Genomic DNA, 25436 nt, shown 5'->3' with positions numbered 1-25436 from the left:
CTCGTGAATTGATTCTGAACCATCTGACAAATTCATGCAATACAGAAGGAAAAGAAAACGCAAGATATAAGTCCTTGCACGCAGAATGAAAGATGTCTGCAGTCTTGACACTGGTTCACATCTGCATGCTCTCTCCTCTACTCTTGAAGCCGTCAGAGCTTCTGCGCTTGACATGATTTCCACACTCTTTGCAGAAATTCACTTGTGTTCTGTATCTGCAGAAACAAAAGCTACTTCTTTGCCATAGGTTAGTTAAAACTGTACTTTGATGGAAAATGCACAACTCTTGTTAAAACCTGAAATCCATCAGGAAAAGTTTCACATGCAACATCTGTGCTTGTTGATGAACACATCTCTCCTCTAGTTAAAGCCAAAGTGTGGCCAAAACCCTGGCCTTATCTAGAGTGATATCCTTTAATACATTTTTGGAACAAAGCTCTTAACAACAACAATTATGAAATGCTTAAACAACTAAAGAACATAAAGGAGAATTTTGAAATGTATCATGATACAATTAACAATACTTATTACTTAAAACTTATTATCTTAAACTTATCTTATTTTACCAACTTATCTTACTTATTACCTTATTATTTTAACTTATTTCTTATCTTAACTTTCACTTACTTAACTTAAAACTTAACTTATCTTAAAACTTATTCTCTTAACTTATTTATCTTAAAACTTATTTAGCTTAATATAAAATACATTTAAAATTTACATACAATAAAACTTTAAATTTATAAAATATAAATCTATCACTTAAACTTTATCAATCCTTATCTTAAATTCAACTTTACTTACTTAACAAATCTTAAAACCACATAGAAATCCCTTCTAATGTCAATACAATACTAAAACACAAATCAACTTGGATCCAAATACATCAACACTATAATCAAAAATCCTTTTCCATGTCATGACAATAAGTCTTTTGCTCCTGATCATGCAGCTGCTTTGCAAACATCCAATGATTTCCAGATCTCTGCTTCTGAATTCACAAAACCTGTAACTTTAATTGAATTCTTATTTTGCCTGAATGCAGCCCCTCCTAACCCCGAGGGTTACTGCCTTCCCCGGCATCCCTCCCTCTCCTGGATGAGGAGTGGAGACTTTAAAACTCTAAGAAAAGGGTAAACCCAGCATGTAGCCGAAGGATAAATGAAGAAAGGGTGTGTGCAGTGGATTCAAGGGAAACTTGGCTACCTTTTGCTGAAAGGAAAACTTGAGGGAACTGGACTGACAATGTCAAAGTGCCGCTTGTGGGCGGGGTCAGGCTCTGCAGCACTCGCTCTGAGGGGGTGGCGCCTTGGAGAAACTCTCCGCCCTGGCCACGCCTCCTCCCTGCTTGCTCTGCCTTTGCCTGCCCCGGTCCTGCCTGCGCTGGCACCGCCTGCCTCGGCACTGCCTGTGCCGCCCCGGCGCTGCCCGCGTCTCGCTCTCTGTCGGGGTTTGTCCCGCCTGGAGCGATCCCACTGCTCCAGCTGCATCCCACTCGCTCTCTGCCTGCCGCAAGGCCTTCTGGGATTTGTAGTTTCTAGCTTTGCACTTGCGCCGTCCATCTTGGCTCTGTCACTGCGCATGCACCAACCGCAAGGCTTTCTGGGGTTTGTAGTTTCCAACTCTGTACTTTCTCTGCCTGTTCCGGCTCCTCACTCGCGCTCCGCGACACAGGCCCTGCTCCGCCCGCGCCGCCCCCGCAGCCCGCGCTGTCCCGACACGGGGCACTCCCCGGCCGCCCTCAGTCGCGATCGCTTTCGCGCGCACACGCCGCAGTGTTATGTCTCACCACTGACGCGATCTGGGCTTGTTTTCCCTGTTTTCCTGGTGTCTCCTCCACTCCCCCTTCCCCCCTCTCTCTGTCTGTCCCTGCGCTGAAGGGGAAAGGGCAGTGGAAAACTTTCAGGCCGTGTCTGAACGCGCTGTGTCTGAGGGGGGCTGCAAAGACTCCTGGATGCACTTTGTCTCACCTCTCCCTCCCCCACTGCTGCGGCAAGTGTCCCGTGCTCACGGAACACGCCTCGAAAACAAGCATGTCCTTATCTCGGGATGGATTAGAAGTTTTGACTTTCCCGAGACGAATTTCTGGGACTGAATTCCTGAGGACTGTGGCGAACCCAGGGAAAGTTGGTGACTTTTCTGTGCTAAACTCAAGGAGACCTGCTGACTCTCCTGTCTCGAGGGTTTTTTTACCTCCCTGCGGTAATCCTGAGGGTGCTGGTATCTCTCCTTTCCTATTAAAACTCAGAGGAGGCTGATGGCTCTCCCCTTCCCCACCTCCTGTAAGAGGTGTATGAGACCCGTCTGCTGATAACAGACGACAGGACCTGCCTGGCTGCCGGCCAGCAAAAGAACCCGCTGCTCGCTGCTGGCCACAGACAAACCCGGTGCTGGCTGCAGGCCAGCTGGTAAAGTGTTTCTTCCTCCCTCCCCGCTACACTGCTGCTGCACGGAGAAGGTTTTTCCCTTATTTTTCCCGGGAGAGGGTCGCCTCCCGTGTTCTAAATTTAACTGTTCTTACCAAAATTGAAGAATGCAGTGCAGGTGTTCTCAAATTCAGTTCGGAGGTTTCCTGATCACCGACCTGCAGATTTCAGGAGACGAGTCCTGGGCCCTTGGAACTCGTCGGTCCGAGGTGAATTTGCAATCAGCTGCCGTCTCTGGTTAGAGATTTCTTCCCCTGTCTTCTCAGCTTGTCTTCTTTCCTTCAGAGGTCTTGCTGTGTCCACTGGAAAGCACCGATTCTGCCCACACCGGTGTCCATTCGTGCCCGTTCGTGCCCATCCATGTGCCCACCCAGGGACGCCAATTCTCGGGGTTTTTATTCGGTTGTTTCCTCACCCGAGATTCCAAGGCTGGCTGGTGGCTCATGTGGGCACGAAGGGAGTGATTTTCCCTCTTGATCTCTGAAGGATTTAGGTCTGCTGTCTGACTCTGTGTCTCTGTGTTCTGTGCTGAGCTCGGTGTTCGGCGCGAGAATGAAGGGAGTCTCAAGGTCTTGCTTTTCTGGTTTCTCGCGTTGTTTATTAGTTCTTATCTTACAATTCTCTGTGTCCGGCCATGGTGTTCACAGCAGCTCGGACACGAGGTGACTCCCCTTCCCCTGTGTCCGGCCATGGTGTTCTCAGCAGCTCGGACACAAGACGACTCCCCTGTGTCCGGCCATGGTGTTCTCAGCAGCTCGGACACAAGGCGACTCCCCCGTGTGATGGGAGGTCGCTACCTCTTATACAGATAACTACGTACCCATTGTTTACAATTCTATGCCAATGTCTATCACCTATACTAACAGGGTCATGTCTACTCTGATCCAATCCACTGAAACTATTTTGTGCCCATGTCACTGCAGAAGATGGATGCCAAGGGAGAAGAAGAAGAACCCAGGGCACCGCCCTAAAACCACCATCTTGTCCCTTTGCATCTACATTCTAAAAACCCAAAACTACAAAATCTTCTGCACAGTGATAACTACACTACTCTCAGTAACACCTTTGTGACTTGCAATTCTTCTCTCTGTTGGATGTTTTTCTCATGGACCAAAATCAAAGCCTGTGTCTTCCTGGGCTCTGTGCCAGGCAAATCCCCCTGCACAGACCCCAGACCCTCTTTTTTGGGTCCCAGGCCTCTCTACCGAGGTCTGTGACTTCCCAGGGCGCCCAGAGGGATGCCCTGGACTCCAACAGTTTTTGGAAGAGATGCTTTCTTTCATGAAACGGACCACTGCAGTTGACCTAATGTAAACCCTTTCCTCTGTGGAGGTTCTTATCCTTTGTGGAGGTTGTGGAGTGTATATCCTTACATATATAATGAAAAGAAGATGCAAATTGAAGAAATGGAAGCTTCAGTTAAGGCATATGTAACTTACTAGGTTTGATCATACAGGTGGTACCTACTGAATTTGTGCAAGTTAAAACCAACTGAAATCAAAGAAGTGGCATAAATATGGTATCAAGTTTAGGTCCATCTGAGGCCTGTTTCAGGACACATCCTTCATCCTTCATATAATTATAGTCAGTGAAGATACAGGAGAATAGCTCTGCAACAGTTGGGTCCATTTTTTAAGATCTTGGAACAGTTTGCCTGGGTTTTGCTGAATACACGTTGTTGAACAGCAGAAATAAGCCAGCCCAGCAATAACCTGAGGAAACTGCTCTGCCTTGTATCACCTTTTAGGTTGACAGAGCTGCTAAAGACTTATTCTCATCCCAATCAATTCAGTTAGTAAGCTTTCAGGCTACTAGATTAGCCTGTCAGGGGTAGGGACAGCACATTCTCTTTTTTCATTTCCAATAGTGATGCCAGAATTTTCTATAAAACATTCAATTGTATAAAATACTCAAATACTTTATAAATTGAAATTGCTTATTAAAGGAAGTATTTTACTTTTATTAAAAAACCTCTAAACCCAGAAACATTGGCAATACAATAAAAATTCAGCTGGAATGAACAGTGACAGACCTCTCACCATTTGATGGCTGCTGGGTGCCCATTGACTTTGATAGCTTCACAGCAGGGAAGAGAACATACTTGCACATTTCAAAGGAACAATATAGCCAGAATAATTCTACATTTTTGTTTACAAGCTTAGCAGGAAGGCCAATGCCTAAGAAAACTTTAGGACTGAGCTACCATTTCCTTGCTAAAACTGGTATCTCAAACGTTAAATTTGGGCAAAACCAAATATCCAGACTGGCTGCTTGTCTGTGCAGATCACTTTCAGTGTCCGTCGTTCTGGCATTCATCACACCCAGCCCACATGTTAAAACCTTTATATCACTTCAAGGGATCCCTGTTCCCATCAGCATCCAGTAAGAAAGACGACAAAATGCAGCTGATCATTCTTGTTCTGGCTAACGACCAAAGGTAGAAACATTTCCACTGTCTCTTTGGGTAAAGTTAACAAGGTGAACTAGAACGGTAACAGCCTCAGCTTATTGCCTTTGAAAGTCAAATTAACATACAACTCTGTGGCTGTAACATCTATCTACCTCTGTAGCATGGAAGACATGCTTACATATAAACATTGTACAAACCAATTAACGTATGGAAACAAATAAAGAGTATTTATTTTTAAGGAAATCATTACCATAATAAAGTCAGAGCAGTCAGCTATGTAATTGTCCCTGACAGGTAATGACATTGGACTCTCAGTATCGTGTAATTTTTTTTTTTTTTTTTTTTTTGTTTTTGTTTTTGTTTTTGTTTTTGTTTTTGTTTTTGTTTTTGTGTTTTTTTGGTTTTTTTTTGTTTTTGTTTTTTAAATACAGGAAGTGGAAAATTTGATCCTAAACTTACTCCAAGGAACTGGAAAGACCAGGCACATATATTCAATTTTCAATTGTATTCATATTGTTAGATAAACTATCAGATATACATTGTTTCCAAAACAACTGGATGTTACATAAATTCAGTATGAACAGACACCAGCTGAGGTTAGCTTATAATTGGGACACTTACTCAGAGGCCAATATGTGAGGCAAGTATCTAGGCTCAAATCAGACAAGGTTAGAACATGGGAAAACAGAACAAACAGGAATTTAAAGAAACGTCATAAATAGGTTTTACACATTACTTCCTTAACAAATGCCTTGACTGACATATTTTTCAAACCTGACTTCCCATCTACCCTTTCAATCTTTTACTAAAATATATTTAAGTGACGTTTTTCTGGAAAAAGCATTTAACAAAGCCTGTAATTTACCAGTAATACTCCAACAAACCTGGAGCAAACAGCACACATGCTGTTTTATTACTAAGCATTAAAAGCCAACGTTCTCAAAACCAGTGCAGCTTATGTAAGGTAAGGCATCTCCACCGTATGGCTCTCAAAAGAAGCAATTCCTTAATGACAGTAACATGTGTCTATAAAGAAAAATCTTCCTAAAAATAATTTAAATATAGCCAGCGAGAAACAGACTAATGTTCAACAGAGAAGAAAGCCTCTCACATAAATCAATATGTCTCTTTGATCCCTCAGTTGCCTATTAAAAAAATTTAGGCAATTGCGCTTATTACTGGAAAATTTGCAGTCTTGCTCGTTGGTGTCAATCTTAAATATCAGTTTGTGTTTTTTTTTATTGTGGGAGGGTTGTTTGTTTGGTTTTTAAAGCAAGGAAATTAGTGACCTAATTAAGTCAGTAATTTGTTCCATACCAGCTATTTACCTTTTTGGTGCTTACATAAAGCACCAAACTGACCACAATATATTCCTTGGTTTCTTCCAACCACACAAACTCAACACAGACTTTACCCTCTGAATCTGCATAGTCTGCAGTATAAATATGACCCATGTAGTCATAAAGGCCAGATGACTTGGTAGACAATCCCATGTGGACTGGAGCACTAAAACACCAGAAGGGCTTTCCAGTTTCATCCAAGAGAGTCAGATCCATCACAAAGCAGTCCTACAAACACAAGCAGAAGAGATTATTTCCCCATGGCCCAGTAAGTAGATCTGTCCCTGATGTTAGAAGAAATATAAAGGGTTCAGAGGGTTTTGTACAAAGGTTAAAACCTCAAAATAAAATTGATAATGGTTCACTGACCTATTGCAAGAAATACTTACTTAGAGGTTTTCTACAGAAATCAAAATTGCAACCCACAGACATGAAACACTGCAGTACAGAAGGTACCACTGCCAAACCAAATCAGACATTATTTCTTGAACATTTTTCAGCCCTTAACATCTGTTTTTCTCAATTATTAGTTACTTTACCATTCAAATGATTATAGTCCCTTCAATATGAGTAAGCAACCTAAGCTTAATGTCAGTTGCTAAACTTGTGTGAATGTAGCAATGTTTGCAAAGATACTCAGGGACCACTCAAGGCAGAGCACACAAAATTACCCTTCCAAGCCAGCTGTATACAGTACTTTTTGAAAGGCTCACAGCTTCAGTTCCCAAAAAGGTAATAGTAATAATCCTGATGTAATTCCTCCTCTTACAAATTCTTGAAAATATTTCTTTACAAGATTACACAACTAGATAATTTAAAAATGTTAATGCCAATTCTTTTGTCTTTGCAAACTGATAGTTTCCCATATCCCTTAGAAGCACAGGAGTTGTCTGTCATGGTTAGTATCAGCTGTTCCTTATTCTCTTGAGTTCTGAATCACTAAATGAATCAAATTATCTTAATTATGTTGTATCTGTGGTCCAAAAGCAGAAATAAACCAAAACCAACATATTCCATGCCAAAAAAATTCATTTGGAATGCTTTATTTCTCTGTACTACATAGTTGTGTTTCTGTTGCTCTAACATTGCTTTCACTATTACTTTACTTCAATCAAACAACATAAGGGCAGATGGCACAAACATGAGGCAGTATGATACACACAGTTTCCCTAAGCCTTTTAATGCAGACTATGCTGAAAATACAAAATTCAAACCAAACCTGATAATGATGGTATCATAAACTTATATGAGCTACAGAATCACTGGAAACCAGAAAGAATTACAATTTTCTGGTCTGACAACTTGCATATATAAGGCCAATTACAAAATGTAAAGTGGGATGTGCAGTGGTTCGGCTTTTTCCAATGGGTGCAGTTCCGGCCAGCCCTGCCGCCACTACGTCCAGGGGCTCACTTTGCCAGAGGCGTGGGCAAACTCGACCAAGGTGCGGATGGTGCGCAGAATAGAAAGGCGGGACTCTCAGGGGGTGCAACCAAGGGATGCGTAGCCCCAAGGCAGCGCTCCGGAGAGAGACGCTGGCCTCAAGATGGCACGGCTTTTTATTAGGTGGGTTCAGGGGTGGGATTGCGTGGGACCAATTAAAACTCTTTGCCAACATATAATGAGGGATGCAGAACTTTTGAACCAATAAGAAGTAACTTGGGGAGGAGGAATACATGATGAGGGGGTGGGGAAGTTATATAACTTAAAGATTGACAGGTAACCGAAAAGTGGCAAACAACCATTATGGGATGGGGTTACCAGGACAACCAAGATTTTGGCGGGAAGGTTTGAGGGGGGGGGGAAGGAAAGTCTGAGGGAAGGAGAGAAGGAGAGGGAAGGAGAGGCCATCTTAAACAATAGTAATAAATACAAAATTATAAAACACAAATTATAAAACCAAACCGGAGCAGTGAAAACCCAATTGGAATTGAATTTAAGCACCACCACATCTTCCCCTTTTTTATTTTTTTGTGATGGCTTTTGGTAGTGTCTGCTTGGGGGATAGATGTTCTGTTCCGTGAGCCACCTCTCGTCATCAGTCTCCGGTGAAGAAGTCCTCTGGGTCAGGGTATTCCTCATCTTCCCATGACGGGAGCTGCTGCATCTCGATCTTCTCGACGGGAGGAACACTGGCCCAGACGTTGTTCACGCTGAGTGACGAGGTGGCTGCAGTGATGGTCTTTTGGGTGACTCGTCGGATGATGCCAAATGCAATTCCAATTATAAGTAACAAAAACTTAGGAGTAACTTAAAATATAACAAAATAAATTAATCAACAAAAAGCCAGTGAGGAATGGGGAAGGAAGGAGCGGACCTCTCTTCCTCCGGACCAACGGGCTTCCTTTTTCTTCGCCAAGTGACATTTTTCACCTGATTATCTGACTCTTTGGAGGCCCTGGGAACATAAGGTCTCACCCACTTGGCCGGCACCCATTTAAGTTCGGTGGGTGTCGATACGCAGGCGTATCCGCGTCCCCAAGTGATTAAATCGTGTGGACCTTCCATTCTCATGGTCTCCGGGTCCTTGACAAGAACTGGCGGCTTGGATTCTAATTTCAAATTTGGGTTCCCTCCAAAGTGCCTAATTATTGGGGGATTCATCAATTCAAATGAACAATTTAGAAAATTAATTGTGTGCAAGGCCCTGGCTAATCGAATTTGGGGTGACTCCAATTTTAGAATTTGTCCCTGTTGATTGAGGACTCTTTTGATGTTTTGGTGTGTCCTCTCCACAATTGCTTGGCCTGTCGGGGAATAGGGGATGCCGGTTTTGTGTTCTACTCCCCATTGCTGGAGGAAGCTGCGGAACTCCTTGGAAATATAGCTTGGCCCGTTGTCCGATTTGATGACCTTAGGGATGCCTAGGAAAGAGAAGGCTTGGAGGAGGTGTTTAACAACATCCCCTGCTTTCTCCCCTGTATGGGCGGATGCATAGACTGCTCCAGAAAAGGTGTCCACAGACACATGGACGTACTTCAGCCTCCCAAACTGAGGGACATGAGTAACGTCCATCTGCCATACCTCGTTGCTGCTCAGCCCTCGGGGGTTTACCCCGGCATGCAAGGTTGGGACTGCATGTCGCTGGCAGCTGGGACACGTCGCCACAATGGCCTTGGCCTGATCTCGGGTTAGTTTGAACCCTCGGACCAAACCTGGCACATTCTGATGGAACAGTTGGTGGCTGAGCTTTGCCTGCTGGAAAACGTCAGGCAGCGGGGCCTTCGCGACAGGGGCAGCAAGAGCATCAGCCCTCCTGTTTCCCTCCGCTATGAACCCCGGCAAATCCGTGTGCGACCTGGTGTGCATCACGTAAAACGGTTGCTCTCGGTGGGAGATCAGCCTTATTAGCTTCGAGAGCAACTTAAACAGAGCAATGTTAGTCACTTCTTGGAGAACTGAGTTCTCCGCTCTGGACACTACACCTGCTACATAGCTCGAATCGGTTACCAAATTAAATGGTTCAGAGAACCTTTCGAAGGCCCTGACGACTGCGGCCAACTCAGCAATCTGAGGGGATCCTTCCACCTCAGCAACGTCAGACTCCCACTGCTGAGTCTGAGGATCTTTCCAAGTCACCACTGACTTGTGGGACCCTCCGGACGCGTCTGTGAAAACTGTCAAGGCTTCGAGCGGTCTTTTGCTCTGAACACTCCTTAAATTTAATTTAAATTGAGCATCCGAATTAAAAATTTTGTGGGCAGGCCGATGGATTGAAATTTGACCAGTGTAACTGTCCAGGGCAAACTGAAGTGCTTCATTCTCTTGAAGCAAGTGCTCTAACATTGCCTTTGAAATTTGGCCCGAATTCAACCGAATTGGTACGTGGATCACCTCAAAGTCGCAGCCAGCCAGTTCTCTAATGCGAACTCTGGCTTTCCGAATTAATTCAGCCATCAACTCCTGTGGGCGTGTCATCCTCTTGGACCTGTGATGGCTGAGAAAGACCCATTCTATAATAAGAAGAGGATCTCTCCTGCCTCGGTCCTTCCGGGGTATGCTGGTCACCTCGTTGTCCCATTGGAATATCATTCCATGGAGGTGCGGCAGATTCCCTAGAATGACAAATCGGAAAGGCAAATCAGCATGGCATCGATTTGCCTGTCTGGTGGACATCAACTCTTGAACCCTTTTCAGTGCTTTCTGTGCCTCCGGGGTGAGTGACCTAGGGGAACTCAGCCCCTCTCCCCCTTTCAATAAACTGAAAAGAGGTGCTAGGTCCTCGGTAGTGAGACCCAGCCAAGGCCTCACCCAGTTCAAAGCCCCACACAGCTGGTGCACATCCGCTAAGGTCTTGATGTTGGTTCTGATCGCCAATTTTTGCGGAACAATGGTCCGCTTATTAATTTCGAGGCCAAGATATTTCCATGGTGGCATCTTTTGAATTTTCGCTTCCTGCAACTCAAACCCTGCAGCAACCAGTGCAGCCACTGTCAGGTCAAGCGCATGCGTCAACAGGTCGTCGTTGGGGGCGCACACGAGCACGTCGTCCATATAATGAAAGATGACGGCCTGGTGTGCAGCTGCACGCACGGGGGTCAGCAAGGAAGACACGTACCACTGGCAAATGGCAGGAGAATTTTTGACTCCTTGGGGAAGAACCTTCCAGTGATACCTTTTCCTTGGGGCCTCTCGGTTGATGTTAGGAACCGAGAACGCAAACCGCGGAGCATCGTCGGGGTGGAGAGGAATTTGAAAAAAGCAGTCTTTAATGTCAATTACTGCCAGATTATAATTTTGGGGCAACATGGCTGGGGAAGGCATCCCTGGTTGGAGAGAGCCTATGTCCTCGATGACCTCGTTAATTTGTCTGAGGTCCTGGAGAAGCCTCCATCGGGTCTTATCCGATTTTTGTATTACGAACACTGGGGTGTTCCAAGGAGAGGTGGTCTCCTCTATGTGACCCTTTCGGAGTTGCTCTTCCACGAGCTCATTCAGCGCCTTTAATTTTTCCTTAGAAAGCGGCCACTGCTCCACCCAAACTGGAGAATCCGTTTTCCAATTCAGTTTTTGGGTGGGGCGCAGTTCAGTGACCGCAGCCTGAAAATTTTGTGGAGGGTCAGGGAATTCAATTGTTGCCCCCCACTGGGCCAGGACATCTCTCCCCCACAGGGGTGCTTTGTAATTCAAAACAAAGGGCTGGATGTTCGCCAATTGCCCATTGGACCCCTTAATTTGCACCATGTGCTTTGATTTTTTCGCCAATTGAAGGCCTCCAACACCCTCAACTTGCTCCACCACTGTCTGCAACGGCCAACGTGACGGCCATAGGTGTTCCGGGATCACCGTTACGTCCGCCCCCGAGTCAAGGAGACCTTTAATGATGGTGGTCTCCCCGCCCACCCTTAATTTGCACACCTCCTCAGGTCTGTCATGTGTGATGTACACGACCGTGCTTATCTGGGGGTGGCAGGTCTTGCAGTCGCCCTCGGGACACACCCTTTCAGGGAGTGATGGTATTGCCTGGGCGACTATCTGTCCCTTTGACAGATAAATGGGTGGAGTCGTGCAGCGAAGCCAGAGTTCAAACCACTCGGGATCCGCAGGAGTGGTTTGGGGAACAATCTCGATTTCCGGCGGGGTATGTTTACAATCCCCCACGACTACATATGTTGTGCCAATTTTGTGCCAGGTACCTCGATTTTTAGATACCGCCACACGGTGCCATTCATCATCACGGATCCACAGGGCATCAGACACTTGAAGATGAAAGGGCACTCCTTCGCTTGTTGTTGTCAAGGACTTTCCTGTGAAAGGAACAGGCACATTCGGGTCAGGATCATCAGGTGAAGGACTCCTCAAAGGGGAGTCTCTTGTCTTGTCCGGTGAATTCCCTCTCAGAGGGCTCCTCTGCTGCCTCTGGGAAGAAAAAGTCAAGTCCGTTAAAATGTCATGTCCGGTACAACTCAAATCATCATTCCCCATTCCTCCTCCCCCGGCTTGGGCCACCCGATTGGGGTCATCGCACTGGGTGGCTCCGCGCTCCCTTATTCGTTTTTTTGTTGGGAGCGTCCTCCCCTCCCATTTCCTCCTTCTCCCTCTTTGGCTTGTTTAAATTCCTGAAACTCCCGTCTCAGGGGACAAGCCTGCCACCAGTGTCCTTGCTTGCCACATAAGGCGCAAGGCCTGTCAGCTGAATTTCCAGATGGACGCCTTCCTTTTGGTACCACGGCCGCGTTGTCCTGATGGCAGGTTGGGCTCTCTGCGGTTGCTGCATTCACGGTTTTCCGTCGCTGTTCCGGCCTCTCTGGCTTTGCTGATGTCATCAGGGGGACCACCTCAGTTACCACCTCGACATAGTCCTGTAATGTCGGCTTGGGAATCCGTGGAAGGGTCAGCATGGCCTGTTTGCAGACTTCGTTGGCGTGCCTGAACGCCAGCAACGTGACCAGCCTCTCCCTTGCCACTTCGTCCTCTTCCTGCTGCTCTATGGCTACCGTTAGCCTTTCCACAAACAGCAGGAAGTTTTCCTGAGGTCCCTGAAAAACATCTGAATACGATTCCATGGGGCCGGAAGGCCGCATGGTGGAAAACGCTTTCACAGCAACACGAGCAATTTGCCTTAACAACGGCTTTGGGAGGCTTTCAGCTTGCTTTTGGGGCATCTCCCATTCTCCCTCACCCATCACATGTGACAGCGTGATCATGTTCCCTTCATTGTCCACAGCTGTGTCAGGGTCATTTGACCATCCTGGGAGAGCGTCCTGCAAGTGCCTTTTCCAGGTTGCAAACCAGAGCTGATACTCAGTTCTGGAATGCAAGCACTTGAATAGGTACTTGATGTCATGGGGGACAACCTCACTCCCGGTAACTTGGCCATCTAACAAACCAAGGAAGTACGGACTCATGCGGCCGTACTCCTTGAGGGCCTTCATGAGTTCCCTGACAACATTCTGGGACAACTGCTGCCACTTTGCCTCCTCATGCCCTCCTCTACCCCTCCTGTAGGTAACTGGAGCGATAGAAGGGACATGGGGACCATCACTTCCTGGATCCCACCCCTCCCCCTCCTTGCCCCAAGCGTGGGAACCGAAAGAAGGGGCGTGGGAACCGGGAGGCAGTGGGCGGGACTTGGGCGTCACCGAGGGGAGTGGCCTGCGACGGGAGGGGGGCGTGCCAGGGTCTGGGAAAGGCACGCCTTCGGAGGAGTGGTTTTGGGTGGAGACTCGGGAGGAGCGGCAGGTGGGGGGGTCATAGGAAGGGGTTTCAGAACAGTGACAGCCTCGGGGAAGGGTGGAAGGGGACGGAAAAGGGTTGGGGGGGGAAAACTTGGGGGACTGGGAAGGGGAAGGGAACGGGAGCGGGGCAATGGCGGCGGCGGCGGCGAGCGGCACCCCCGGCAGCGGGCTGGCGGGCAGGGCGGACAAAGAGAACGACCGCACCATGCGGCCGCCGCCATTCCGCGCCTCTGCCGCGCGAGCACTGCGTGCCTGCGCCTCTGCCGCATGGCTGCCACGCGGTTCTCCCGCGTGGGCACCGCGTGCGCATTCCACGCGCGCGCAGCGCGCGCCTTCCGCGTGGACGCCGCATGCGCCTGCGGCATGGAAGCCGCATGCGCCTGTCGCATCGGCGCCGGGGTCTCCTTCCGCATGGAAGGCGCGTGCGCCTGTCGCATGGGCGGCGCGTGCGTCTGCCGCATGGGCGGCGCGTGCCTCTGCCTCATGGACACCGCGTGCGTTTGCCGCATGGACGCCGCATGCCCGTGCCACGCGGTCGCCATGCGGTTCTTCCGCATGGACGCCTGCCACGCGGGCACCGAGCGGCTTTTCCCCCACGCCTCCCGCGCGGGCGCCGAGCGGCTCCGCGCCGGTGCCTCCCGCGCCCCCCGCGCGGGCGCCGTTTGGCTCCGCGCAGGCATTTTGCGTGCATTCTTCTCCATTAACACTGAACCGAACTCGGGGTTTGTTTAGGGAGGTTCGGGGAAGGGAAAATTCCTCGGGAGCATGGCCAGTGCTCCGTCGGACATCCCGGGCAGACTGCCCTGTCTGTCCCGGGCGGGGGGATGGCGTCCTGAGAGCGCCAGGGCTGGCGGGCTGGGGTATGCCCGCTGCACCTCTGAGGATGCCACGGCGGGGAGAAGGGGAGGGGGACACAGAACGGGAAGAACAGGGGGTAACAGAGCTTTCTCCGGGAGACCGCTCTTTCTGCACTCCCTTCATGTTTTTCACGGCAGTTTGAATTTGCCGCGACCAGAACAGGTATTTCGCTGCATTTTTGTCTCCAGCGGCAGCTAATTTGGTAAGTTTTAAGATGACGGGGTCCCAATATCGGGGGTCTGTCACAACTTCCGGGTTCGTTCCGGGGAAATGCAGACAGAGCATGCGCACGAAATGCTTCAGTTCTCCTTTAGAAAACTTAACCTTATTAAAACTGAGAACACCAACAAAACAACGAAAAACGCCTTTCTCCTCTGCCGAGAGCCTGGCACCCATTCTCCACTTCCAAACCGTTCCGCAACACAAAATAAACTAAAAACCGAATCCCAGCACTAAAAAACTCCGGTCAGGCAGCCCCCCCCACTGCCTCCGCCCCGAAGGTGCCTCGTAAAACCAAAAAAGCCCGCTTTAAACCCCGTCTGTGCCCGTGCGCAGACAAAAAGCGGGGGGGCTCCGCGCCGGGACCCGCCGGGCTCGCCGCGCCTTCCGCGGTCCCGGTCCAGACCGGGAATCGAACCTACGTCTCCCGCGCCCGGGCCGGCAAAAGGACGAGCACGGCACCGCTCCGGTCCCGCGATCCCGCTCCCGGGGCAACCGGCTTCACCGGGAATCGAACCCAGGTCGCGGCGGTCAGAGCGCTGAACCCTAACCACTACACCACGGGCTCTGCCGTGCTGCTCCCGATCTCGCGGCCCCGGTTTCTTCCCGCGGCGCGCCCGTGTCGCTTCCCCCGATCCCGGAGCGAGCTGGGACCAGCTCGGAACCACGGAAACTCAAAACATAAAACAACAAAAAGAAATAAAAACAGGAACCGCGAAACAAAAACCCGAGAGAGGAAAACAACCCCCCCACGGGCGCCGCGCGGCTGGATCCCCCCGAGGACAGTCTCTCCTGGGCTGGATCTTCCCTTTTGGGTAGGGTGAGGGCAAGGGGCTCACACGCTTACCCGTCCCTGGTTCCTGCGTGGGTACAGCGGTTTGGTCTGGGGTAAATCCGCACTGAAGAGGACTTCGCTGGGTGCTGCGAAGCTACCCTCCTCTCCCTCCCGGGAGCGCACCTGAAGGCTGCTTCCACTAGGAGGTGCGACGACAATGAAAAATCCGTAAAAGGTCCTGACGGACCGGATTCGAGCACGTGGCTCTCAAATTGAGGGCACAGCGTCAGAGCCGTCGCCGTCGAGCTGCCAGTTCTTCGCCCACGCGTGACAGCCCCACGTTGGGCGCCAGCTTGCAGTGGTTCGGCTTTTTCCAATGGGTGCAGTTCCGGCCAGCCCTGCCGCCACTACGTCCAGGGGCTCACTTTGCCAGAGGCGTGGGCAAACTCGACCAAGGTGCGGATGGTGCGCAGAATAGAAAGGCGGGACTCTCAGGGGGTGCAACCAAGGGATGCGTAGCCCCAAGGCAGCGCTCCGGAGAGAGACGCTGGCCTCAAGATGGCACGGCTTTTTATTAGGTGGGTTCAGGGGTGGGATTGCGTGGGACCAATTAAAACTCTTTGCCAACATATAATGAGGGATGCAGAACTTTTGAACCAATAAGAAGTAACTTGGGGAGGAGGAATACATGATGAGGGGGTGGGGAAGTTATATAACTTAAAGATTGACAGGTAACCGAAAAGTGGCAAACAACCATTATGGGATGGGGTTACCAGGACAACCAAGATTTTGGCGGGAAGGTTTGAGGGGGGGGGGAAGGAAAGTCTGAGGGAAGGAGAGAAGGAGAGGGAAGGAGAGGCCATCTTAAACAATAGTAATAAATACAAAATTATAAAACACAAATTATAAAACCAAACCGGAGCAGTGAAAACCCAATTGGAATTGAATTTAAGCACCACCACAGGGATGGTGTTGGGTGGTGGGATGGTGAGGTTTCCATGCATTTCCTTCCTGGTTCTAGTCAGGATCAGGTTAATTTTTGCAGCAGCCAGGAGGTAGCATGGCTAACACAGTGACATTGTTCTATACCACCTCATCTCATTTCCAGGAGCAAGGAAAAGGTTTTCTTCTCAGTCAGGCTATTGTGGCATGGTCAGGTTGAGTTCCTCCCTTCACATGCATGTTTGCATGTTAATCACTCGCCTCTCTTGTACCTTCTTATTATTAATTTTGTTGCTGCTACTCTCCATTTTCTTCTCCCATTGCTGTTTCCAGTAAACTGCTCTTATCTCAACCTTGACCTTTACCTTTGTGCCTCCAGTTCTCCCCTCCAGCTCAGCACAGGGCAGAGGAAGGGGAGAGAGCCAGTAGAGAGTGTGATTTGGAGTGGTTACAGTGAGAACATTAAATTGGAGAATACCATTCCTAAGCCATGACAATTTCCAACTATCTGTACTTCAGCAATTAAATTTTTTACTAAAAAACCCAGAAGTGCCAAGAAAGCTTTTGGGTTTTTTGGTTTTCCTTAAGAGTATTAAACAAAATTCAAATAAATTCCAAGTAGTGGAATGTCCTACTTCTGTGGCTGATGTTATTCGGCCTCCACACATTTTAAGAATTTTAGACACTTATGGTAAAGACCACAGTGAATTCAACCCATGGCTATATGCTGACAAATTCTATCTGTCACCCCAAAATGAGGCATTTAAAAAAATTGTATTCTTTATTTTGTCGTAGAAACAAACACTCAATATAATTTATGCCGTATGCACATAGGAGGGAGACTAAAACTGAAAAACTAAAGACTACAGCCACAGCTGTTTCCTCTGTCAGATAACTTCCTAAATTCTTATATACTACTCAGGAGTATTTTCATGGAAAAAAAAAATCCTGCCAAGCAGCTGAATCACAGATTAGACTCGGGTTAAAATCACAGAATGATTTGGGTTAGAAGGGACTTACATAAGTCATCTAATTCCAACTCCCCTGCCTCACCATGCTCATCATGGGCGAAAGAATTTTTTTGCCTTTTTTTGTCAATGTCCAATTTAAATCTACCCTCTTTCAGTTTAAAAATATTGTCCCTTGTTTTGTCAACACATGCCTCAGTAAAAAAGTCTCACCTTATCAAACAATATTTCATTCCACATCTATACATGATTGGCAGAAACAGCAGTTTTATTAATTTTGAGGGTCTTTTCAAAAGAAGTGCCAAATTTGAAATCAAGTGTTGAACTAAGTGATTTTCCAGTAGTGCTTAAACTACATTCATCAGAATTTTTACAACTTCTGAAACATTCACGCCGATAAAGTACATTTAAAAATATGTGCCTTCACCACTATTGCAAAAGGTACAGAAATAATCTGAAGCTTTGTTTGAAGTAACTCTTTCAGGAATTTTATCCAACAGAATGTGTGAGCATTCCTCTAAAAAAATAAAAAGTTAATCCAGCTGACTGATGTACCTGACTGGAGCTAGGTGCTGACTGTGTGGATGTGGTCTGTAGTTTCTCCCTGTGGCCACTGGCATTTTAACATTCCCCAGCAGTTCCTAACTTTCACTGCATACACACCACAGAACTGCAGAGTATTTCCCCAGAGGTTCAAGGCTTATTGCTCACAAACAAACCCCAACCAACCAACCAACCCAAAACAAACAAAAAACCACAAAACAAAACAAAAAAAACCAACCCACCCTCACATCAAACCCAAAAAAAGCCCTCACAAAAAGTACATCTGCAGTATTTTTTCTTTTTTTTTTTTTTGTCCAGCATTTACAAGCAAGGCTGGTCAGCCACAGCATCTTTGCTGAGTGGAAAGCACTGGAGTGATAACACACATTACATGAATGAGTCTAGCATGCAATCCACACACTATGAGAGAAAGCAGAAAATGTTTTTCCTCAAAATTCACTTATTTTTTAAAATATTGGAACACAGGTCCTTGTCTAGTAACAGACACCTTCTACATATCAAAAAATTGTTTTAAAATTAGCATATTTAAGATGCACAAACATAATTCTGTTTTGAGATAAGCATTTCCACAAACAAAAAAATATTTCTGACCTTTACATTGCCTTTAAACACATCTGTTTCCCAGCATATGCCAAGTGTCCCAGTAATAGGAAAGTGCTTCCTATTATCCTTCAAGTTTACAACTCTGAGCCTCAGGTATCCATTTTCAATGTCATCTGAAAATATAAACAATATACAACATTACAGCAGTATAAATCAAATTCAGTCCAAGTACGCTGTAAATGTTCTCCTTTTCATGTCTTTTTCATCTCACTCACCAATAAGAAACCCTGCCATACACCAACAGCTAAATATCAAGCACTTCATAGAGGAATTAAGTTGCAGTTCGAAGTTTGATTCTGTGATCCACAGCAGAAATAGCAGCTAAAAACTCTTTTGTATTTTTTAGCATAAAAATAGGAATGGCACCTAAAGAACTTACACAAGGATGCAAGGAGTAAATTTCATATTCAACACTTCCATCTCTAACTGGAAACTCAACCCAATAAAAAGGGTATACAGGTAACAATTTCTCCTTAGAAAGGATATTGCATCATTTAAATTGACATGCATTATGATTTGATTTGAATCAAGTTTTTAAATTATGAATTTAATTTTTTTTAAAGTAGCTTTCCAAAACTCCTGGTTCTTGGGGTTTTTTTGGCAGAACTACTATGATTTGTGATTTTTTTATTACTACGTATATCCATATTTCTTTGGTATCTCTTCTCTCAGAAGAGATTGACTTTTTTTTTTTTTTTTTTCCTTTGCTATCAGAGGAGGAACCAGGGACTCCAACATTCTAATTATAAGTTTGGGAACATTATAATGAACACAATCTGACTACAAAGAAAAGTGAAAATAAAAGCATCACATGACACAAGCAGATTTCTTGGTAGGACATCCCTTAGACAAGTTTCCTTGAACAAGAGATTCTCTCTCAAAAGAGCAAAACAAAAGCACTAGAGACCTCAGTACAAAAAAGAAAATATCTAGGACTTGCAGGAGACAAATGAGAAGGGCGAGAAGGAATTCCCAGGAATATAATGCCTGTCAGGATCCAGTAGCAGGTCCTGGATGGTAAGGTAACAAGCTAAGGGGCTTGCAGAGGTTTAAGATGGAAGTGACAGAGTGAAAAAGGAAGTGTTTTGCCTGTGATTCTCCTTCGATCAAGCTGAAGTAGCAGCATGAGGCCACAGACAGAAGAAGCAACATCAGAAAGGCTGGCTGTGAGTTAAATGGCTGCATCCAGCAGGCAGTGCCAGCAAAACCTCTGCTTGGTGGCTGCTTGAAGCAGATCGTTAGAGGCAGTGAAGGAGAAAGAAAGCCCACACTTCAACACAGAGGCCAAAAACTTCTCTGAACTGGTGCTGTAGAGCCAAGGCACAAACCAATGCTGGAAAGGCATCACTCACCAGTGGGGAGTCCAGAGAATACTTACTCTGGGGAGGAAGCAGCCCAGCACATGACAGAGAACAGCAGCTGCAGGTTTTTCAATACAGACACTGTCTGGAATAGGAGTGTGAATACAGTAACCAACGTGACCATGCCCAGGAAATATTTTGTAGGAAATACTTTGTATGGTTGAAGGAAAATGCAATCGTCCGGACCATGATACCCACTGTCTTTGCAGTGAAGTGCAAAAGAAATCAGTGAGAAAAATGTAAGCAGAATTCGTTTCCAGGACCCAGCTCAAAGTAGAAAAAGGGCATTAACTTGATACCTGTCCAAATGGTTCAGTTCCAAAACCTCAGTAAATCAAATTCAATGACAAAATGTCATTCAAGGTAAAAATATTTTACTTAGTTTACTAACTAACCACTGAAAGACCACACTTAAAGTTGAGTTTTTGAACAAGATTTGAAAACATCAGTCAACAAGCATTTTTTTCTAAGATGACTATTTGGTTATCCACAATTCCAGTCTGAATGGAAGTGGCCATTTCTCTTACTCATTCAAATCAAATGAAGTTTGAATGGATTAAAAATGGATTGAAAAAAGCATTCTGCTAATAAATTAATGAAGCCCAGGACATCACTGCCACTGCATGACATTAATACACCACTGCTAGATAGATCAGCTGGCTAAGGTGTATTATAGTTACTTCTTAACTTTAGCCAGAATGGAAATAGGCAACAGATCAAGAATCTGAAGGCTAATTATTCATGGGCTGGTTAATCCAGTCTTTATATATGGGTTTTTTTAATATAAAAGCTCCATTGCAGTCTTTATATTCCAGAGGAGGGAAAAGTCTGCCTAGAAACAAGCAAGGAACTGCAGGCTAAGTACTGAAGTCTTCCCTTCCTCACCCCAGTCACATAAGAAAATGAAATTAAAGGACAGAACAAGCTATGTTAAACATATGAAGAGAAACACAGAGAAAGCAAATTGGACAGGGCTTTCTTCAGCCTGATCCAGACTTTGTTTCATTGTCCCCTTATAACATCTCTAGTCCTTGGTTTATGCAAGACACGCATAGCAGCAAAGCAGCAGAGTAAGTTATAGGGAACAAATATTTCCAAGTAAAGGTAATAAAGAACATATATCATGTAGACAAACTTCAGGGGAAAGAAACAAATAGACCAATAGTTCCGGAGTACTTATTTTAGCTAAAAGCCAAGGAAGTTTGTTTTGCTAACCAAGCCTTTGTTGCAAATTGTCATTTGATTGGTATTTTCAGAGGAAAAGCTGTGCTTAACACTAATTCTGGTGCCAACAACCAGCCTTAAGACACTGAAATGGTTATTTAAACTTGCAAATCAATCTTCAAGGTCAAGCAAAACATTTCAAAAGCCTGATATGAAATTTTTCAAACAAATCTTAAAAGCTCTCTAAATACACAAAAATCAACTCTCACATTTTGCAAGCACATCACATCAGTTTACATCAACAAGAAATGACATTGAAAAGTCAAAGCTTAAACTACCATGTGGGTACAAAGCTGTGCTTAAAAAGTTGAAAACCTAGGTAAATACACTTCAAAAGTATTTATTAAGAAGCTGGATTCATAGCTTCTGGGAGTCTTCTGGGAGAAAAGCCTGTCATACCTTCCTGAAAACAAGGAAAGTTTTCTAAATATTTTCAATTCAGTTACAAAGTATTTAGCATATTCACCCTACACTATCTGCCAGTGAGACCATATTGCCAATTCTGTTTACATGAAAAGGAGAATAAAACAAAATGCTAAACCCCAGCCCAAACAGTGGCAAACCAGCTAATTACTGTAATGTAAGTATTAATAACAGAAAAAAAAATCTGAAGCCATATACACTCCATCTACTTGGTTCAATGAAGTGTGACATAACTTTTTTAATTTAATATTAAGAATTCTGCAAAAAGAATTGCAAACAGAGTAGCAAAATGAAGCTCAATACTAATAGACACTAACAAAAAGCAGATAAATATTAATATTGAACAAATAAACCAGTTATTCTGCAAAATACAAATGGGCATTCTCTGGTAACCTAGGAAGGCCTAGAGCTCCCTAACGAAAACCAATAAATAAGTAAAAGAACAGTATAATAGCTGACAACTGATCTGTGCCTCAAGTTGTAGAAATTGCCATGGGCATGTCTATAATTTAAAATAAAACTGGACTCAGTAGAGAATTTTCAAAAATAGCAAGACAAGAACATTGCAGACTTCCATGCTTCAGAGTCCTCCCAGAGGAAGGGACAAAGAATATTATTAGAAGGGAGCCTAAAACCAAAACACAAACCAGCAAACACAACCAGTCTGGACAAACCTGGCCACCACATTCAGCAACACCATGTTCACCAAAATGAGAAAAATGAACAACAACTTAGAATGAAAAATGTGAGAGCAGACAACCATATGCTGCATCACTACACCATTTCAGGAGGAAGTCAAGCATTTTCCACAAGGAATTATTGTGTGAGCACATGGAAGGGACAAGTTGACAAATGAGCTTATTGTCTGCAGAACCATGGCTTCAGCTGCCTGATGTCCTGTGAGACCAGAATCTGGTGGCTGTCACACTGCTGAAGGTCACAAAACCAGTAATTCAGAAAACACTCGTGAGCATAAAACAGATTCTGTAACTTGCAAAGTGAGATGGCATCACAACTGTAGCTCAGGGACATTTCCTAAAATTTGCATAAAGATCAGCTTATCAGCTTAATCTTTTGTGGAAGTAGCTTCTAAGCAGCAAGAAAGTGGTATCAAGAAAGGAAGTATGCCACATAATACTTTTTCTTGTGCAACTGTATTGCTAGGAGCATAACATTTTCATTTTAGAAAACAAAATATGACATTCAGCTAAACCAGAACAACCAACACAATTCCAAAAACTCAATCCTCTTGCCAATTTTGAGACGTTTTGGGGTTTTTTCGGATAATATAAAGAGGATTCTTGTACTACACAACACTTCAGGTAAGATTTCTTGCTACATGCGTAGACTTTCACTGAAGTTTTAGCCGTAGAATTATTCATTTAGTTTAAGCTTGCAACTTTTCTGGAATCTGAAAAATGTATTTCAGGTATATTTCAGGTTCAAGGACTACTACACTCCACACTGCACAAGGCTGCCATCTAAATGACAGCTCTTGGAATCACCAAACACCAACGAGAAAAACCAAACCAAATCACGGGGAAATTCTGTAGCCCGGTAAAAGCGCTCACGTCTGACAACAGTGCCCTCTACTGACCGAAAAACAACATGTTCTGCAATCCGCACTGCTCAGGAGTGTGGATAAAAAAAATTACTGCCGATACAAAAAAAAATTATTTGGGAGCAATAATTAATTTACAGTACTTAATTCTAAATTAAATTCATGACAATGTCTAATTTTAATATTTTAATCTGTCTCTGCTTACAGAAAGACAGCTATGTAGCTGTAGGAATTTATGCTGAAGTTATGTCAAAAGAGAGATCACACATGTATTTTTCAAAACCTCAGTACAATTATGAATTTGGGCTGTATGAGAATAACAGGGATGGTCAATCACGTCTCATGGAAAGAAGTGCTGAAAACAGAATGAAGCAGCAGTTAAAAAAAATGACTGAAATTGTTTACCACACAATGACGAGATGCCAGAACAGGCAACCTCAAGCTCACCAAAAAAAACCCTATAGATCTTAAAGTTCACAGTAACTTCTACAAATTTATCTATATTTTCAATCTGTCTGTGCATCCAAAGTATACTCAAGGAGAATTCTACAGAAATAAGCTTCCAAATTGTACGAGGACAAACTGTCTCTCCTTTATAAAATACAACTGAAAGAAACATCAGCCTGCACCAAGAGCTATGCCACCGCATTATTAATGCAGCAGAGAACTAAAAGAAAAGACCCTGACAATCTGAAGAATTCAGTCCCAGGCCTGACACTATAAAAATGTAACAATGGGCAGACTTCTTACAGAGCAGCCTTAGGATGCCACACAAAGCACCATGCAGATATAAAGAAACCACACAACTAACAGACATCTTACTCTTAAAATTCCATTTCAGTTTCACCCCTTAAAAGAGAGAAACTGGATACAAGAAGGAAAGACAGGGATCATTTCTAAAACAAACATTATTGTTCTGTCAACTTTACGTTTTCTGCAGAAGAGGCACTTGAATGATCCACACAGGTACATGCAGGTTCTGCCATGAAGGTCAAGATGCAGGTTGTACTCATGCAGTCCATACTCTGAGTCAATATCATCCAGTAAAGGTTGATTAGGTGGAGGAGTATATTGACTTGAAAAAAAGAAAAATAATAGAATTTAGCAAGGGGGAACATGACTTAATAGAGATGTAACATACAGCCCTACACTGAGACTGTCATCTTAAGACAGTTTTGAAATCAAACATCTCTAGTTCATCACACTTCTTTTAAACTAATACAGTGTCTAAAACTGCTGATCAGCTGTTCAGCCCAGCCAAAGGGAGAAAATATGTCAGTCAACTTTAAAAGGTACATCTGTTAAACTTCAAAACACGGATTTGTCTTCAACAAAGAAAAAAGCATCAGCTTAACTACAAATCTAAAAGCCCACTAGCTCTAGAGACTTCTCTGAAATAGCAAATATTGAAATTATTTTGCCTGTGCCTAACTAAATAACTACTGCACATAAATGACCTGAAGTGACCACATGCCAGAGGCAACTGAGCAACTTCTACACAGGATCCAATCTGGTACTAAGAGAGAAGGTGTTAAATCTTACATTCTGTGAGAGAAGAGCCACACTGAGTTATAGTGGGCATTTAAGACTACTGGTAGATACAAAAGTATCTGACTAGAAAGCGGAGTGGCAAATAAATTCCCCAAATACTGTTCTAAAGCTAAAAAAAAAAAAAAAATTGTATTTTTAAACAGTTTATAATGTATAAACAGGTATTACATTATACACTGCAATATACACATATACAAACACTTAATAGGAAACCCTGCTACTCTCTGAATAGGACTAAAAGATAATTGCAAGCACCTCACCAGTTTACCAGAATTTTTCTCCCCTCTTACACAGCCAAAGATTACTTCTCTACTTCCTGAAATGTCTCCCTCTTTTCTATCACTGTTTCAGATAGGAAGAGGAAATAAAAAGACTGCTTATGAAAAGGGAGAAAGTATGGGCAGTGTATTTCTAACTTTCTCAATACAGCCAGTACTAGTACACTTTTTTAACTAAATTATCTCCACAATAGCATAATGATGGCAATATTTTAGTATGAAAATGCTTCTACATTTTTGTATTTACTGTAACTGTTGTTTATATTACACAAGAATAGTTAATTACTGCCTAAACATAAGCATCTTACCAGCAGGCAATTTTAATTGTAAAACTCAAAGCTTTATTCAAAAGGTTATCTTTACTTCCCACAAAGGAAAACCAAACTTATACAGTAGCAGAACCCAAAATGCTTCTCTCAAGAAGTTGATTATAATGAAGATTCGCCATAACAAAAGCAATTTCATTTTTCTCCTGAAAAGTTAATTAAAGTATATGTATTTTTATCTGGAAATTCTTTTTTTCACAAGGTCTTTCTGAGCATTAAAATTCATAGAGAAATGCTGCCGCTTATTACTCTGCCAGTTACTGTAATAATGTTAGTAATGGCTTGCTTTAATACTTGGACTCCTAAAACCTTTACTGTTTTTTCACAAGAGTACAGAATATATATAAAAGATTACAGAATTTCTGTATTACAGGGAAAGAGAGGGAAACTACCTATGTCTAGGCAAAAATTATGAGAGCTCCAAGAATT

The 25436-nt window shown here is 44.4% G+C and overlaps 1 protein-coding gene across 1 annotated transcript in view; it reads right to left on the bottom strand.

The window, feature by feature from the left end:
- Positions 1-6134: 6134 nt before the first annotated feature.
- LOC310923447 (F-box only protein 15-like) overlaps positions 6135-25436 on the bottom strand; it is a gene marked incomplete at its 3' end in the record, with an annotated part of 33427 nt that continues 14125 nt past the window's right edge. Inside the window, exons 7-10 of the mRNA XM_083885447.1 lie at positions 25071-25153; positions 23782-23927; positions 18272-18396; positions 6135-6404 (exon numbers count right to left, since the gene is read on the bottom strand). Of these exons, the coding sequence (XP_083741573.1) occupies positions 6135-6404; positions 18272-18396; positions 23782-23927; positions 25071-25153 (624 nt within the window). The remainder of the gene's footprint in view (positions 6405-18271; positions 18397-23781; positions 23928-25070; positions 25154-25436) is intronic.

The sequence above is a fragment of the Zosterops lateralis genome (genome assembly GCF_965231275.1).
Source record: "Zosterops lateralis genome assembly, contig: HAP1_HAP1_SCAFFOLD_55, whole genome shotgun sequence".
Lineage (NCBI taxonomy): Eukaryota > Metazoa > Chordata > Aves > Passeriformes > Zosteropidae > Zosterops > Zosterops lateralis.
This window is presented reverse-complemented; position numbering and strand designations above follow the sequence as displayed.